This window comes from Callionymus lyra, chromosome 1, assembly GCF_982586985.1.
Source record: "Callionymus lyra chromosome 1, fCalLyr1.hap1.1, whole genome shotgun sequence".
In the NCBI taxonomy this organism is placed as follows: domain Eukaryota; kingdom Metazoa; phylum Chordata; class Actinopteri; order Syngnathiformes; family Callionymidae; genus Callionymus; species Callionymus lyra.
Genome location: NC_141818.1, coordinates 43,322,494 through 43,339,753, shown reverse-complemented (window position 1 = coordinate 43,339,753; position 17,260 = coordinate 43,322,494). Strand labels below are relative to the sequence as shown.

At 42.2% G+C, this 17,260-nt stretch overlaps 1 protein-coding gene across 1 annotated transcript in view; it reads left to right on the top strand.

The window, feature by feature from the left end:
* gcgrb (glucagon receptor b) overlaps positions 1-16,787 on the top strand; it is a 37,426-nt gene extending 20,639 nt beyond the window's left edge. Inside the window, exons 2-14 of the mRNA XM_087808688.1 lie at positions 3,267-3,411; positions 3,477-3,573; positions 3,633-3,740; positions 6,783-6,871; positions 7,712-7,818; positions 8,011-8,167; positions 10,065-10,224; positions 10,362-10,422; positions 10,813-10,882; positions 11,365-11,453; positions 12,382-12,526; positions 13,232-13,273; positions 13,940-16,787. Of these exons, the coding sequence (XP_087664814.1) occupies positions 3,267-3,411; positions 3,477-3,573; positions 3,633-3,740; positions 6,783-6,871; positions 7,712-7,818; positions 8,011-8,167; positions 10,065-10,224; positions 10,362-10,422; positions 10,813-10,882; positions 11,365-11,453; positions 12,382-12,526; positions 13,232-13,273; positions 13,940-14,347 (1,678 nt within the window). The 3' untranslated portion in view covers positions 14,348-16,787. The remainder of the gene's footprint in view (positions 1-3,266; positions 3,412-3,476; positions 3,574-3,632; positions 3,741-6,782; positions 6,872-7,711; positions 7,819-8,010; positions 8,168-10,064; positions 10,225-10,361; positions 10,423-10,812; positions 10,883-11,364; positions 11,454-12,381; positions 12,527-13,231; positions 13,274-13,939) is intronic.
* Positions 16,788-17,260: the final 473 nt, after the last annotated feature.

Genomic DNA, 17,260 nt, shown 5'->3' with positions numbered 1-17,260 from the left:
ATTACTCGCTTCATCTAAGAGCTTAAACGTTTGACTACACATTCACAATCAACATTTCTCTCAGACTGATTCACTGTTTCAAGACAAGCTTGGAACAGAATTAGAGATACGACACCGGTTATTTAAAACGTCTGTTTGTCTGCCCTTTCACACCTTGGGTCGTGGATCAAAGAACGAAGCGGGACACATCCGTGAGGGGGGGGTTAGGAAACAGAAACCCCCACCCAAGAACATTTGAATGATTAGAAAAGGAAACAAATTAGGAAGTACTCTCCACAGGGGATCGTGGCACAGGGAGTTTGAAGGACCCAATAGGGCGATAGGGGGAGGACCTCCCGGCCCGGAAATTTGCCTTAAATATAGCTATGTTTCTACAGTTCGAGACCTTTTCTCCCGGGGCTATTGACGTGTAACGTCGCCAGGAGGAAGTGCGACCAATCGATCGTAAAGCTTGTATTTTGTTTGACTTGAAGCGGCGAATAAACGCCCCGTGGCACACTCTCGATTGACCATCTTTCTCCACAAAGCGAAGCATTAAGACCCGGGAACAGGAAGTGACGGCGTGTTTGAGCGACCGGAACAGACTCCTGTTTTGAACGTTTTAGTATGTTTGCATCGTACCCGACGTCTTCTGTCTGTAATTATCGGGGGTTAAAGTGTGTGCGTCATAGGTGTTCTTTTGTCTTTGGTGATTAAAAAACAATGTTGTTTGTCTGCGTTTTTTCAATTTTTGTTGCAGGTTTTTTTTTATGGTAATAAAACCAAAATGTAGCAAATACATTTGTTTAGTAATGATGTCATTATGGTATTTATCCATGACCCGAACATAACTACACACACCCACATTGACACTTGGACTTCCTCTGCTATAAAAAGAAACAGAAAATGATCTAAACTAACCAAAATTCAAACTTCACTCTTTTTCTACTCACCCTCATGTCAACTAAAGGAGTTCTAGACACAAATGTTTGTTCATTTTAATGTAGCGACCGGAGCTCAGTTGTCTTCGTCTTCATCTTCGTCCGAAAAGACACTTCTCGTCTGTGACGTCCATCTTGGATTGAAGCTCCACCTTTTCTCCTCAAGAAACAACTCAAAAGTTTAAATATCTTCCCATGTTCTCCTCGAAGCTTCAGGAATGAAGGTTTGTTTCGCTCGACTCTTCGTCGGTCGATCCTGGGAGGAACTCTTCAGAACCAGAACAAAGTGGGATTTGAAACGTTTTAGCTAAAAATGTGTCCCGGTTTACGGTGTTTTTTGCAGAAACGTTTCAGATTTCGTTTTGCTCGCCGACGTCGCAACACTCGCCCCGTCGGGAGGAGAAGTTGAACGATGACACATGTTGTGTTGAGTAATTGAGCTGTTTAACACCTGCTGGTTACACACATTAGTCACACATGGATGCTCCTTTAAAGAGAAGCTGACAACACGTGCACACATGTTCTGTTCCTCGTCAAATACATAGTGTGTTTGAAAGTCAATTAGAAAAGTTTTGATTTTTTTCATCTATGCATTTCTTGTTTTCTTCAAGGTGAAGATCTTGAGTCTCTGTTGTGTTTAAATCTATATTCAGTCAGTGTTTTCCAACTTGTTTCTTTCTTGTAGATCCAATTGATTGTACTTTTCAACAGCTCGATTAGCACACATACACACAAACAGACCAACACGCACACACACACAATCAGACATTCACACACACACACACACACACACACACACAATCAGACATTCACACACAGACACACTCACACAAACAGACCAACACACACACACACACACACACACACACACACACACACACACACACACACACACACACACAATCAGACATTCACACACAGACACACTCACACAAACAGACCAACACACACACACACACACACAATCAGACATTCACACACAGACACACTCACACAAACAGACCAACACACACACACACAATCAGACATTCACACACACACAATCAGACATTCACACACACACAATCAGACATTCACACACAGATACACTCACACAAACAGACCAACACACACACAATCAGACATTCACACACACACACACACACACACACACACACACACACACACACACACACACACACACACACACACAAACAGCCCAACACACACAAACAGACATTCACACACACACAAACAGACATTCACACACACACACACACACACAAACAGACATTCACACACACACACACACACACGAACAGACCAACACACACGAACAGACATTCACACACACACTCTTAAACAAAAATACCAACACACACACAAACAGACCAACACAGACATTCACACACGCACACTTAAGTAAAAATACCAACACACACAAACAGACATTCACACACACAAACAGACCAACACACACAAAAAGACATTCACACACACACATTTAAACAAACAGACCAACACACACAAACGGACTTTCACAGACACAGACACAGACAGACCAACAGACAAACAAACAGACATTCACACACAAACGGACCAACACACCCCGACACACAAACAGACATTCACACACAGACACAGACACACACACACACACACACACACACACACACAAACACACACACACACACACACAAACAGACCAACACACACAAGCAGACATTCACACACAGACACACAAACAGACCAACACACACAAACAGACTTTCACAGACACAGAGAGACCAACAGACACACAAACAGACATTCACACACAAACGGACCAACACACCCCGACACACAAACAGACATTCACACACAGACACAGACACACACACAGACACACAAACAGACCAACACACACAAACAGACCAACACACACAAGCAGACATTCACACACAGACACACAAACAGACCAACACACACAAACAGACTTTCACAGACAAAGAGAGACCAACAGACACACAAACAGACATTCACACACAAACGGACCAACACACACAGACACACAAACAGACATTCACACACAAACAGACATTCACACACAGACACAGACACACCCCCCCACACACACACACAAACAGACCAACACACACAAGCAGACATTCACACACAGACACACAAACAGACCAACACACACAAACGACAAAGACATACAGACACATACATATACTCACGCACACACGTATACAAACACACTCTCAGACGCACACACAAAAAAAGACATACAAACACACTAATATACACAAACACACACACATATATATACTCTCACAACCATAGACACATTAACACACAGACACATGTGTCATGTTGTGTGTCCAGGCCACACGGTGACAGGATCCTGAGAGGACTTCATGTGTTGGGCCTCCTCTGCGCTCTGGTCCTGCTCCCCCATCCTGACAGCATCACTGGCATGTCCAGGGTTTGTCTTGTTCTGGCCCTGCTCTCTCTCTGCAGCTGCACAGGGGTACACACCTCACACCTCCACCTCACATGGACGCCACATCACCAGAGCCTTTGGTCTTCCTGCAGGTCTACACCACCAACACCTTGGAGCTTCTGAAGGAGCAGTGGAGCAGCTACAGGAACCAGTGTCTGGACCTCATGAACAGCACTCCTCCTGCCTCAGGTCAGACTTTGCTCCTCACTAGTTCCTGGTTCAGGTGCAAGATCCCGTTTGTCCTGCAGGGCTGGTCTGCAACAGGACGTTTGACCAGTACGCCTGCTGGCCTGATGGACCCTCAGGATCTGTTGTCAACGTGTCCTGCCCCTGGTTCCTGCCCTGGTATCACAAAGGTGTGTGTGACCTTCACCTTCTGTGTTCCTTTGTTTTTGTGTAAGAGGATGAAAGAACATGGTATCAATGGCAACATATCTGTCTCCGTCTGACTCTTGTTCAAAGTCTTTATGTTTGTCTCTCTCTTTCTGAGTGTCTCTGTGTCTCACTCGTTGTCTTTGTCTTATTCTCTGTCTCTCTCTCTCTGTCTCTCTCTCTGTGTCTCTTTCTCAGTGTATCCGTTCGTCTCGATCTATTTAGGTGTCTCTGTCTCTCTCCCTGTCTATGTCCGTCTCTGTGTCTCTGTCTGACTCTTATTCTAAGTCTCTATCTCTGTGTGTCTGTCTCTTTCTTTGTGTGTCTGTGTCTCTGTCTGTCTGTCTCTGCCTGTCTCTGCCTGTCTCTCTGTCTCTGTCTGTCTCTATCTGTCTGTGTCTCTCTCTCTCTCTGTCTTTCTCAGTGTCTCTCTCTGTCTGACTCTTATTCTAAGTCTCTATCTCTGTGTGTCTGTCTCTTTCTTTGTGTGTCTGTGTCTCTGTCTGTCTCGTTCTCTGTGTCTCTCTCTGTCTGTCTCTGCCTGTCTCTCTGTCTCTGTCTGTCTCTGCCTGTCTCTGCCTGTCTCTCTGTCTCTGTCTGTCTCTATCTGTCTGTGTCTCTCTCTCTCTCTGTCTGTCTCTGTGTGTGTGTCTCTCTCTCTGTATATCTGTCTCTTTCTTTGTGTGCCTGTGTCTCTGTCTGTCTCGTTCTCTGTGTCTCTCTCTGTCTGTCTCTGCCTGTCTCTCTGTCACTGTCTGTCTCTACCTCTCTGTGTCTCTCTCTGTCTGTCTCTGCCTGTCTCTCTGTCTCTGTCCGTCTCTATCTCTCTGTGTCTCTCTCTGTCTGTCTCTGCCTGTCTCTCTGTCACTGTCTGTCTCTACCTCTCTGTGTCTCTCTCTGCCTGTCTCTGCCTGTCTCTCTGTCACTGTCTGTCTCTATCTCTCTGTGTCTCTCTCTGTCTGTCTCTGCCTGTCTCTGCCTGTCTCTCTGTCTCTATCTGTCTGTGTGTCTCTCTCTCTCTGTCTTTCTCAGTGTCTCTCTCTGTCTGTCTCTGTGTGTGTGTCTCTCTCTCTGTATGTCTGTCTCTTTCTTTGTGTGTCTGTGTCTCTGTCTGTCTCGTTCTCTGTGTCTCTCTCTGTCTGTCTCTGCCTGTCTCTCTGTCTCTGTCTGTCTCTATCTCTCTGTGTCTCTCTCTGTCTGTCTCTGCCTGTCTCTGCCTGTCTCTGTCTGTCTCTATCTGTCTGTGTGTCTCTCTCTCTCTGTCTTTCTCAGTGTCTCTCTCTGTCTGTCTCTGTGTGTGTGTCTCTCTCTCTGTATGTCTGTCTCTTTCTTTGTGTGTCTGTGTCTCTGTCTGTCTCGTTCTCTGTGTCTCTCTCTGTCTGTCTCTGCCTGTCTCTCTGTCTCTGTCTGTCTCTATCTCTCTGTGTCTCTCTCTGTCTGTCTCTGCCTGTCTCTCTGTCTCTGTCTGTCTCTATCTGTCTGTGTCTCTCTCTCTCTCTGTCTTTCTCAGTGTCTCTCTCTGTCTGTCTCTTTGTGTGTGTGTCTCTCTCTGTATGTCTGTCTCTTTCTTTGTGTGTCTGTGTCTCTGTCTGTCTCGTTCTCTGTGTCTCTCTCTGTCTGTCTCTGTCTGTCTCTTATTCTAAGTGTCTCTCTGTGTCGATGTCACTGTGTGTATGTCTCTTTCTCTCTCTCTCTCTCTCTCTCTCTCTCTCTCTCTCTCTCTCTCTCTCTCTCAATGTCGTTCTCTTTCTTTGCATCTCTGTTTGTCTCCATCTATTTATTTGTCTCCGTCTCTCTCTTTGTGTATTTCTTTGTGCGTCTGTCTCTGCAACTCTGCGTCTGTGTGTCTCCCTGTCTATGTCCGTCTCTGTGTCTCTGTCTGACTCTTATTCTAAGTCTCTATCCCTGTGTGCGTCTCTCTCTCTGTATGTCTGTCTCTTTCTTTGCATCTCTGTTTGTCTCCATCTATTTCTTTGTCTCTGTCTCTCTCTTTGTGCGTCTGTCTCTGCAACTCTCTGCGTCTGTGTGTCTCTGTTTTTCTGTCTTTGTGTCTCTGTCTGAATCTCTCTCTGTCTGTCTCACTCGATGTGATAACAAATGTTTTAGTAGATATACCGTCCATCAAAACAATTGTGTCTTGAATTTTTTGAATGTTTAAAAATTGAGTTCAAGGACCAACAGGACCTTAAAAGACCCTCATTTCAGCAGAGAAAAGACTTGAGGTCACGACCAAGTGACAGCATTTAAACTCAATTCAAGAGAAAATGATTTTTTTTAGCGGTAATTCTTTTACAATTCATCACAGATCAACGAGGAGGAACAGAAGCGACCGAGTGTCTTTTCTTAACGTCCATTTAACTGTTGACGGCTCCTTCGGATTCAGATAAAAACCTGGAGCTTCCAAACGCTCCACATCGTTAAACACACGCTTTTTTTATGCACTTAAAGGAAATAAATGAAACGTCCTTAAATGTAATCCCGTCTCTGCTCCTTCATGCAGAAAATTATTTTTCAATAAGGCCGACTTATCAGATAAAATACCCAAAACTCTGAGCTGCCAATGCTGATGTCCAAGTTAGCTTTACCAGCGCCGCGGCTTCTCAGATGTTTCCATTAGCATTACCTTTAGAAGAACAAAAACAACTTTGATTAGAATTCTTCAAGGATATTTCTGTGATACATATTTTCATATTATTACTTTTCTGGTCGCATTAGTGCATGAAAATAGTGGTAATGCAATGTAAAATATATTGTTTTTCTCAGTGTGGAAAAGGATTGCCAGAATAAAAGTTTCTATCCCAGACACAACAAAAAACTTTCCCAACGGTATCAAAAACTACTTAACAAAACCCAATTCCTGTCAAGTTAACAATGAGAAGAAAAAAAAATTAAGACCGATTAAACAGGATTTGGGAAAATCCGGACCAACCTGGCAACATTTAAGATGGAGACACTGATGGACATGCTGGTTGATATAGAGATTTTAATGTTTAAACATTGTTGTGTATGTGTGTGTGTGTGTCTAGTCCAGCAGGGTTTGGTCTACAGACTGTGTGACGAAGATGGACAGTGGTCCCCGAAGAACACCAGTGAGTGTGAGGACGACCCTGGACAGGTGAGACACATTTTTGAGAATTTGTGTTGTTTGTCTTACTTTACCAAGTACAATCCTTTGTTTGTGTTTGCGAAGGAGGAAAAACACCCAGAATCATATTACAGTATATGAGTTAATGGACTAGTTGGACTGTCTCATGGAAAACAATGTCATAAAGCAATACACACAACCAACACGCGTACAGACACACAAACACAAATAGTATTTTTTATTATATACGTATATTTTTTTATAAGAGCGCAAAATACACACTTAAACACACAGACGCATAAACAAACATATATACATGAACACACATACACACATTTACAAACACACACACAGGTAGAAAAAAAACTAAAACAAACACAGATATATAAACACAAAGTCACACATTGACAAGCACACACAGACACACACAGGCTCACAAACTCAAAAAGATAGATACACATATGCAAATACACACAGAAAAACAAATACACACATACAAAAAAACACTACATATGTGAAACATATACACAAAACATGAAATACTAGCACAGATTCACCAAGCATATATACCCACACCTACACAAACACACAGGCGCAGGAATACACACATGTTTACAAACACATACACAAACAAACACATACATACACAAGCAAGCAACCACATACATAGATACACACAGGCGCACAACTCACAAATATACAAACACACACATTTCTGTTTAAGGATCATTAAAAGTTCTACCACTCCAGCTTAAACAAAGAAGGTACTCATTGTGAATAATAAACATGCAGGAATACAAACATGTCAAGTCGCTCAACATGTCACTGCAGCAGATTCTTTGACGTTGAAGTGCGTTTGTGTCTCCACAGCATCAGTACGGGCGCATCCTCAGCCAGTTCCGAACCATGTACACGGTGGGATACTCTCTGTCTCTAGGGGCTCTGCTGCTGGCTCTGGGGATCCTCATCACCTTCAGGTAACAGTGCATAATAAAGTGTTGAAAACAGAATGTAATGATCTCCACCGTCTTCTTTGAGGAGCCTTAAGGAGGGGAGGGTCTTGGACTGGGGGGGTTCCAGGCTTGTTTGGGTTGTTGTGAGCTTCACTTTTTTTCTGGTTGCCCCAGATACACATTGTATGGCATTTTTAAGTACATTTGTTGCAACAGGAAGCTCCACTGCATGAGGAACAACATCCACATGAACCTGTTCGCCTCCTTCATCCTGAGAGCCGTGTCGATCCTGGTGAAGGATGCCTTGTTGACGCTCACCCTTGACCCCCAGAGCAGCGGCAACAGCCAGACCCCCGTGATGGTCAACCTACCGGTGAGAGCGAAACGTCCACCTCAACTTTATCCATGACTTTCTTTTTGGCAAGATAATCAACGCAAGTCACTCTTTCTGAATATATTTCAACGTATGTTTGAGATTTAAACTCATACACGGTTGGAGATTCTGTATTCAATTGGAAAATAGTAAGTAAGTAAGTAAGTAATATTTATTTATATAGCGCTTTTCCAGACCAGGGTCACAAAGCGCTTAAACAATCAAAACAATACTCAAAAAAGTATATACACTTTAAAAATCAAGATAATACTGAGAACAACACAGGAGTTCCAGAAAATCAAGGAAAAGCCTGAACAAATAGAAACGTCTTAAGATGTTTCTTAAAGGAGTCAGTAGACTCTATCAAGCGCAAAGAGAGAGGAAGATCGTTCCAAAGCTTAGGAGCAACAGCTTGAAAAGTTTTCTCTCCTCTGGTACTGAGTGGTGTGCGTGGAACCATAAGTAGATTCTGATCCACAGACCTCAGAGCCCGAGCTGGGGTGTAAGGCTGGATCAGATCAGTGATGTAAGGAGGAGCCTGACCATGAATAGCTCTGAAAGTAAGAACCAGAATTTTAAAGTTGATCCTGAAAGAAACTGGAAGCCAGAAAAGAGTTTTAAGGACCGGAGAGATGTTAGTTCTTCTACTTGAGCGGGTCAGAATTCTCGCTGCAGAGTTCTGAATCAACTGCAAGCGAGACTCCTTCTTGTTAAGACATGAAAACAAACTGTTACAATAGTCCAGACGAGAAGAAACAAACGCATGGATTACAAGCTCCAGATCATGTTCCGACAATGAAATGAAATTACCTTGGGAAGCAGATAGTTAGAGTCGCACCTCTATAAGACAGCCAGTGTGATTTCTGACACAGGTTTGAGAGCAAAACGAAATGATAAAAGACTCAGTGTCAAGGCCAGAATACATTGTCTGCTGCTGGGACACCAAGGATGTTATCGCATACAAGTATTGATTCAGTGCCACTTGGCTATTGTGCATTCTACATCTGTTCTTCAGCCCCGGGTTTTCTCTAGCGTGCTTTGTCTTACTCCTGTAGTTCCCCTTTAGTCCCATCAAACAGCAGAGAATCTACAAGAGAACAAGCATTAGGAGTTGTTGCATACATGTCAAGGACAAGGAATAGCTCTATCAGAACCGTTCACTGCACAGTTCCAGCTCCACTCCACCGGAATCTACTCAGTTGTGTTTCCACTGGCCCTGGTACCAACACATTCCGGGCAGAACTGCCATAAAATAGTGCTTCAAAACACCACTTGCATCATTTTGTATGCAACAAAAAGGTATAGCTTTCAATGACCTGTTGCTCCGTCCAACTCCCGCTGGAATGCGTTTATCAGCCTCCAGACACAAATAGGTCTGGACTTCATCAACGGAACAGGGAACATTTTTTGGACCGAAATCCATTTTTCTTAGTATCTGCTTCAAAGAAGGGTTCTGTTAAAACCAAAAACAAACCGAGTAGAGTCTAGTGGAGCATTGAGCCGGTGTAGAAGGAGCATGTAAGTGTGAGGCAGGTGGAGAGCATAGATTATTCTCGGTGACAACCACCCATTAATAGTCCTGATCTCCTCCTGCCACTTGATGCACCTGACACCTCTACCCTATCCCTCGTCATGGCCATAAATTGCTCACCATGTGGGCACTTTCCTTAGTGTGTGTTCCCATGATGAAAATAGACTCTTCTGTGAATGTCAGTTCAACCTTGAGCAACAACGTGAGATGTGTTAAAAAAAAAAAAAAGTTGTATTTATTTCGCCGTCCTCTGATTTGCTGACATCCGGCAAGATGTGAATGATGTTTAGATGTGTATTGTGTTGCCAGGAGACAAGTGACCCCTGATGTTTGTGCTTGACCTGTTGCCCATGTGGATCACTTCAGGCTGTGACGTGGTGTCGCAGTGCCATGGTGATGATGCAGTACAGCGTGATGGCCAACAACTACTGGCTGCTGGTGGAAGGAATTTACCTGCACAGCCTCCTGGTCATCACCGTCTTCAGCGAGAGGAAGTACTTCTACTTGTACCTCGCCATCGGTTGGGGTAAGAGTCAACAACGTACTGTACAATTATCTTGGTTATTAAAGGTTTAAAGACACCATGTCAAGAAATGAAAACGTTATTGGGAGAATAACTGTCAGCAGCACGCCTCAAATGTCACGTGTCGTCCTTGATTTCAGGTGCGCCGCTCATGTTCGTGTTGCCATGGATCACAGTGAAATATCTGTATGAGAACGAAGAGTGAGTTTGTTCCTCTGTTTGAAGGACCTGTTCTCCGGTTGATAAGACATGTATGTAATTTAAAAATGAAACAGAGGGTATTTGAGTGCCTGCTTGAAGTCATAGAACCGGGGTTGTAGCGCTGTTGCACTTATATAGACACATACAAATGTGTAATTTCAACATAATTCAGAGCTGAAAAGGATCGAACTTGACGTCTAGATGCTTCTCACAGGCTGTTTCTGGACTTTTTAATAACATGCATGCATTATTTAACCAAAATAGAGGTTTTAAATTGAGCCAGAACTAATCATTCTGTCAAGAAGAAGTTATACAGAGATTACTTGATAGTTTAATGGATCCTTGATGAGTGTTTTATGAAGTAAAAGTAATAATAAATGTGTGGCGCAGGTGCTGGGAAAGAAACATCAACATGGGATACTGGTGGATCATCCGCTCTCCGATACTTTTTGCCTATATGGTAAGAGAGAAACACGAAGACACACCTGCAGGAAGTTTCCCATAGTATTCTGTTTATTTTCCTTTTTTTTCCTTCTTCAAATGTGTCCTCTTTGAGAAATCCATTGTTTGTAGATTGAAGTGTGTGTGTGACTTATCAACCTCTGGTTGTCATGACGACATGTGGCGTGCCAGGATTCATTGAAATTTCTTTTCCTGGATCTTATTTCTATGGAGACGAACATACGCACTACCTTCTGTGGAGGACACTTCAACACATGCTCAGACTTACTGATTCCATGTGAAGTCCTCTCTTTGGTTTTCTTCACATTTTACCATAATCTTGGCTCCAATAAACAACTGATCATGATTGGATTGTGTCCAGATCCATAGCACGACCCTCACACTGATGCCTCCTTGTGGGTGTAGATCTGTGGCGCTCACTGAGATCTTCGTGGAAAAGTTGCAGTGAATTAAACACTGATGTCTTCTTTCTTGATCCAGATAAACTTTTTCATATTCATCCGAATCATCAAAATCCTGATGTCCAAACTCAGAGCCCACCAGATGAGATACACCGACTACAAGTTCAGGTACAATTTCCTTGTGCTATTAGACGTTATAAGGGGCGACATAGCTCAGATGGTAGAGTGGTTGCCTGCAGTCCAAAAGGTTGCAGGTTCAATCCCAGCTCCAGACAAGCTTGTGTCGTTGTGTCCCTGAGCAAGACACTTCACCCGGATTGCTCCTGATGGTGAACTTGGCGCAAGTGTGCAGCCTACTCCCATCAGTATGTGTGAATGGTTGAATTTCCCCTCGCGGGACTAATAAGGGATTCTAAAAAAATAACTCTGGGGGCAGGAGGAGATTGAAGGGATGATGTTATTCTATTCTATTTTAATCTTTGTATCCTTTTAAGATCTTTGTGTTTTTCTCCTTTGATCTATGCTTTTTGCTCTTTGTTATCTCTTTGCACTTTGTTCTTGTTTTTGCGTTTATGTAACTTCTGTACCTTTTATTGTCTGCTGTGAAATGAAACTTATTTCCCAGAGGATTAATAATGCTAATCTAATCTAATCTTATTTAAAAAAAAAAAAAGAAAAGTTCTGGACGATCCTTTAGATGTGTGACTATCTCTAGGTTGGTCATTGCACTTCAAACCTCTTTAAAGTGCTTTACATTAAAAGCAAACAACTTCTGTTAAAATGTACACAATACATTAAAACAGCACACTAAAAAAACATGATAAAACAACACACGTTCCATTCAAGGAAAATATTGTTCGATAAATTGATAAAAACACTGAAAATAAGGGAAGTAAAATCCCATTGATGAACCCAGTTAAGGGTTGTGGTATTAAATCATATGGTAAGTCAAACTCTTGAAGTCTGATCTTCCTGTGACAAGTTTCCTTATAGACCCTCAGGTTTCCTCCCATAAAAAGGCTAGACTCTAAACTCTTCTTACGTTTTTTTGGTTAGCCTGACCCCGATGATGGACGCAGACGTTGTCTTTCAACAGGTTAGCCAAGTCCACGTTGACTCTCATTCCACTGCTGGGGATTCATGCCATCCTCTTCACCTTCGTCATCGACGAGTCCGTCCCTAAAGGCTCCATGCTGCGGATGATTCGCCTCTTTTGTGATCTTCTCTTCAACTCCTTTCAGGTCAGAGATTCGTATTTGTAGTCGGTTTCCCGCTGGCATTACCTTGAAAGCTTGATGGGGTTTTTTTCTCTCACAATGACTACTGTGTTGATTTCACAAGATGTTCTTGAGTCCTACGTGCTATTCTTGAGATCTGATCGAAGTTCGTACCTTAACGGTGGTTCATTTGTATGATTTGTAAACTGAGCTTTACTTAAGAATGATGAGCTAATAAACTTACAACAGAACCATTTTAGATGGGTGAGGTTTGATTACGGACAAGATGTAAAGTGCCCGCCTTGTCAGCGCTTAGTAAGACTTGCTTGAACACTCTGCGATTTCCTTCATGGACAATTTAATTTTCAGTTCCGTAAGCTTGCCAAAATGATCTTTCCAAATTGTTCCTCCCTGCCAGTCCTGTTTTTGCCTGTGCCCACAAAATAAAGTGTCTATTGAAGTATTGAGCAGGTGATGCTAACCTAGTAACAGGATAGTATAACGAAGTATTCATAAATACTCATCATTGATATGGAGGTTAATCCTTACCATCATTTTTGTTCAAGATCACAATTCTGTCTTGTTAGTAAATGTAAACCCAGATAAGCACTCACACCGTGCATACCTCCGCCAAGAGAACTTTATTGAAAATTCGATTGACATCTCTGTCTTCTTAAACACTGACCAAAGTCAACGGTCGGTTGAGATTTGTCTTTTTTTGTGTTTCAGGGTCTGCTCGTTGCAATTTTGTATTGTTTTGTCAACAAAGAGGTGAGGACCAGTCATATTTCGTACTTGGTAACGGTGCAGTACTTTTGAAATGGTGCTAAAATCGTTTACAAAAACAACTAAAGTACTTTTCAAAAATGTGTTGCTTTTGGGCCCCTTCACTTCAGTTTATGTGAGAACTGATTTTAATATGAGTATTGTTACCCATCCCGACTCAAGGCATGAGTTTATTTCAACTTAATTTCAAATATATTGTATGATTTTGTTGCAGTTACATGTTGAGCGACTTGACATGTTTGTATTCCTGCATTTCTTTTTGGTTTTTAAAACAAAAAAACGTCATCAATCTTTGTGCTACCATTTATAGTAGAAAGCCTTGATCATCTACACAATTTAGCATCGTTGTAAAGTTTAACGTACAGAAATTGGAGTCATGTTTTAGTGGTAACCATGGTCACTCTCGATATCCATGCATTCCCTATTTCCACTTTATTGTTTTCCTTAGTGTAATCTCAGGGTCAAGGTGACCCGATGGCCCAAAAACAAATGTGTTTGTGGTATCCCTCTGGCTCAAGGTTAACGACCTCCACCACTACAAATATGTATTTGTGGTGGTGGAGGTCGTTAACCTTGACCCAGAGACAACACAGGGGCTAATGATGAACTGTATCTTCTGTCTGTCGACTGACGCTGCGCCTCATCCTGCAGGTACAGTCCGAGATGCTGAAAAAGTGGAAGCGATGGAAGCTGGGCAAAGACATTGACGAGGAGTATCGTCACACCTACAGCCAGACGCCACACTTAAAGAGCTATAACGTCCCCGACCTACACGACGACGACCCCGGCGACCTCAATCCAGACTCACATACGCCCCCTGGTGTTAAAATCTGCAACACGGGCACCTGCCCGGCGGTGTCGACGGAGAGTCGGAGGTTAGTCGTCACCTACACCAACGGGACGGGGAAAGTACAGTCGACCAAGCGCAAACTGGCCATTCAGTTCCTGTTCATGCATCACGGCGGCGCCGTCGGTCACGCCAGCAGCTCCGTGGAGGACGTCGGCGTGGAAGAGCGGGCACAGTGTGACTCGCGAGAGGGGGAGGAGACGAAGGTCTGACATACCTGACGACGAGGCTTATTTTCTACGCACATGTGCAGGAAGTCATATTTTTACCGCTGGAATAAAACTATTGATTTTGGATGATTGCCTGAACGCCTCTCGAAGAAGTCGTTAACTTAAGCGATGAGCAATTATTCAAGAGGAATCCTGCGTCCCTGTGATGTATGTGAAGTTCAACCCTCGCTCTACACTTCAGGACTGGGCTGCAAAGATTTGCTGCTTCAGAAAAACAATCACGTCTCTGGAGTTCAATTCAATTGTCGAAGGACATTAACTACAGTAATTTCAACAGAGTCGTTGAGACATTTGTCCGATAATCCGTGTTTTGGCGCCGCCGTAGATGGACGCCGCATTTGCCAAACCCTAAAAAGAATAAAAGTCTAAAATATTGCAGAGTCCACGATGCCTGAAATATATTTAATTCTAATTATCATCGTCTCCCTGAATCTTGAAGAGAATTTCAAAGACGTTATTGTGGCTCATTCAGAATCTGAGGACAAATTGGCATAAAAAGAGTGAGTGACTTCATTCACACAAATACCTTGAATCATAAAACATCTTTACACAACATTCTAAACAGATACTATTCATTGGCATCTCAGTAACTGCTCGTGTCATTACTGAGAGCCAGTAATGTTGTCGTACAAAGACTTCCTAAGACAAATTCACTCTAAGTCCATGGTTCTCAGTCGGGGAAGAGGAGGGGAGCCTTCTCCAGGTTGGGGATGAGATCCTGTGGAGGAGTTTTTTCTGTCTTTGAGGTCGAGAAGCAACGTCGCCTGGTAGAGACTCGGAGAAGAACCGCTGCTCATCCGCATTGAGAGGAACAGGTTGAGGTGAACATCTGACGAGGATGCCTCAGGCCACAGGAAAGACCCAGGATCCGCTGGAGAGACTCATGCTGTGTCTCAAATCACATCCTTCTCTTAGTATACTAGAAGTTAGTATGCATCAGGATAGTGTGCATACTAACTAGTAACTCATTCTCCACAGATAGTATGTCTCAAATCAAACTCTGCTGCTACGCACAAACAGGAAATGACGCGACAGCTTCTTCTTCTACTACTATTTAACAATGATTTCAACCAGCTGTAGGAACACTATCACCACCTGCTGGCAGCACGTTTGGTTTCAAGAAATATGAGAAACCAAATATTTATCAGCAGACATGTCATCCTCCTACTGCTGCTGAAAATACACCTGTAAGTAACAAGATGGAGCCATTTGGGGTAGAAAGTGTCCATCGATCCATACTCGGTTTTGTGGATGTTTTAGTGACAATTAAGTGTGTATGGAGCACTATATTTGACATACTAAGAATTGAGACGCACTTATGCACTAAAAATACTACGTTTAAGTATGCTAGTATGGGATTTGGGACACAGCTTTTGTCTCTCAGCTGGTCTGGGGACGCCTTGGGGAAGAGCTGGATTTGTAGCTGTGCCAAGGTGAAGTCTGGGCCCTGAACCCGGTTAAGCGGCAGAAGACGAAACGAACCAACATAAAACGTGCGAGTGCTAAAATGATAAACTAGGAATCCTTGTTTTTTTTACAAATCAGCGCAAAAAATGAATGAAACATAACTTTCATCAAGCTGCGTTTTTCAAGCCAGTCGAAAAATATTTAAATGAATTGACAGATATTGAATGCTGAGCGAAGAATGTGTTAAATGTAAGAGTACAGATCTCTCACATTGTTTTTATTTAAGCTTTCTCCATCTTGTCGAAGATGATGAATAAGTGGCTTTTTGTATGAATAAATATCAGTATTTGATTTTTTTTTTTTTTTTGTGACACTACATTCATTTAAAAAAATGTATTGTGACCCTTTTAGCAACATAATACTTTGTGTGTTTGTTTTTTATTTTATTTTGTACGTTGACTCACACTTTCTTGTCGTGGTGTCAAAACATATGTCAGCAAAAGACATCTACAGCAGCAACCAAATGAAACATGCTCTCGGAATTTAACCTTTTTCACATGCTCAAAAAGAAATCAAGGTCATAATAGCACTAACTGTGGTCTTTTTAGCCCAAAAAACCCACAGAGAAAAAATAAAGTTAAAAAAACGCCAGAGAAAAGCTCGAAATGTGAAGATATCAGTTTGTGATTTCATTTTGATCTTCACCGCCTGTTAATTACTGCTTCATGTAAACAGTCTGTAAATACTACTGAAAATATATATAATATTCATAACTTATTGACTTTAAAACCACATCAACAAGAAAACTCTGACCATAATTGTGCCACAAATGATGTGTTTGTTTTAAAATATCTGTTGGTCTTTTCTTAACGTGAGCCCCGAGGTTAACAAGGAAACATACATCAAGTTTCAAGAGTGGGCGGAGGTTCGAGCTGTTCCTTTCTTTTTGTTGTTCAGCTTGCGGCACGGATGACTAAGAACTTTTGAGAATAAGATTTAACAAAACCAAACATGGCTCGAAGGGAGTTTTTCTAATGTGTCTTCAGAAGTTGTCAACATGTGGAAAAGAGGTTTTTGTATAATTGTCTGTTCATGTTGTGTTCATGTGCATCTATTAAAAATCTATCTTTTATTTATTTTTAATTGGTGTTTTTATGTTGATGCTTTTTTAACGTTGCAAGTCTCGCTCCTCCATCTGAACCTAAAGAACAAGAATATTCATATGTGCTCGACATCATTTCCTGCGAACACACGCCTATGTATGATTACATTTTGATTGGCATAAAACCCTGGAGGTGTGGACACTGCTCTTCTTCTAGTATATTAAAGCACGATATTCTTCTGTATATATTTGAGTTTTAATATCCTTTCTATTAAATCGGTGAAAAGAATGAATGGATCACTTGTTCATTTGAAGTTATCAAGTGAAATGTTTTTTACCCTCGCTCGATAGCGAATTATATTGAACGGTGAAGAAAAAAACAGCTT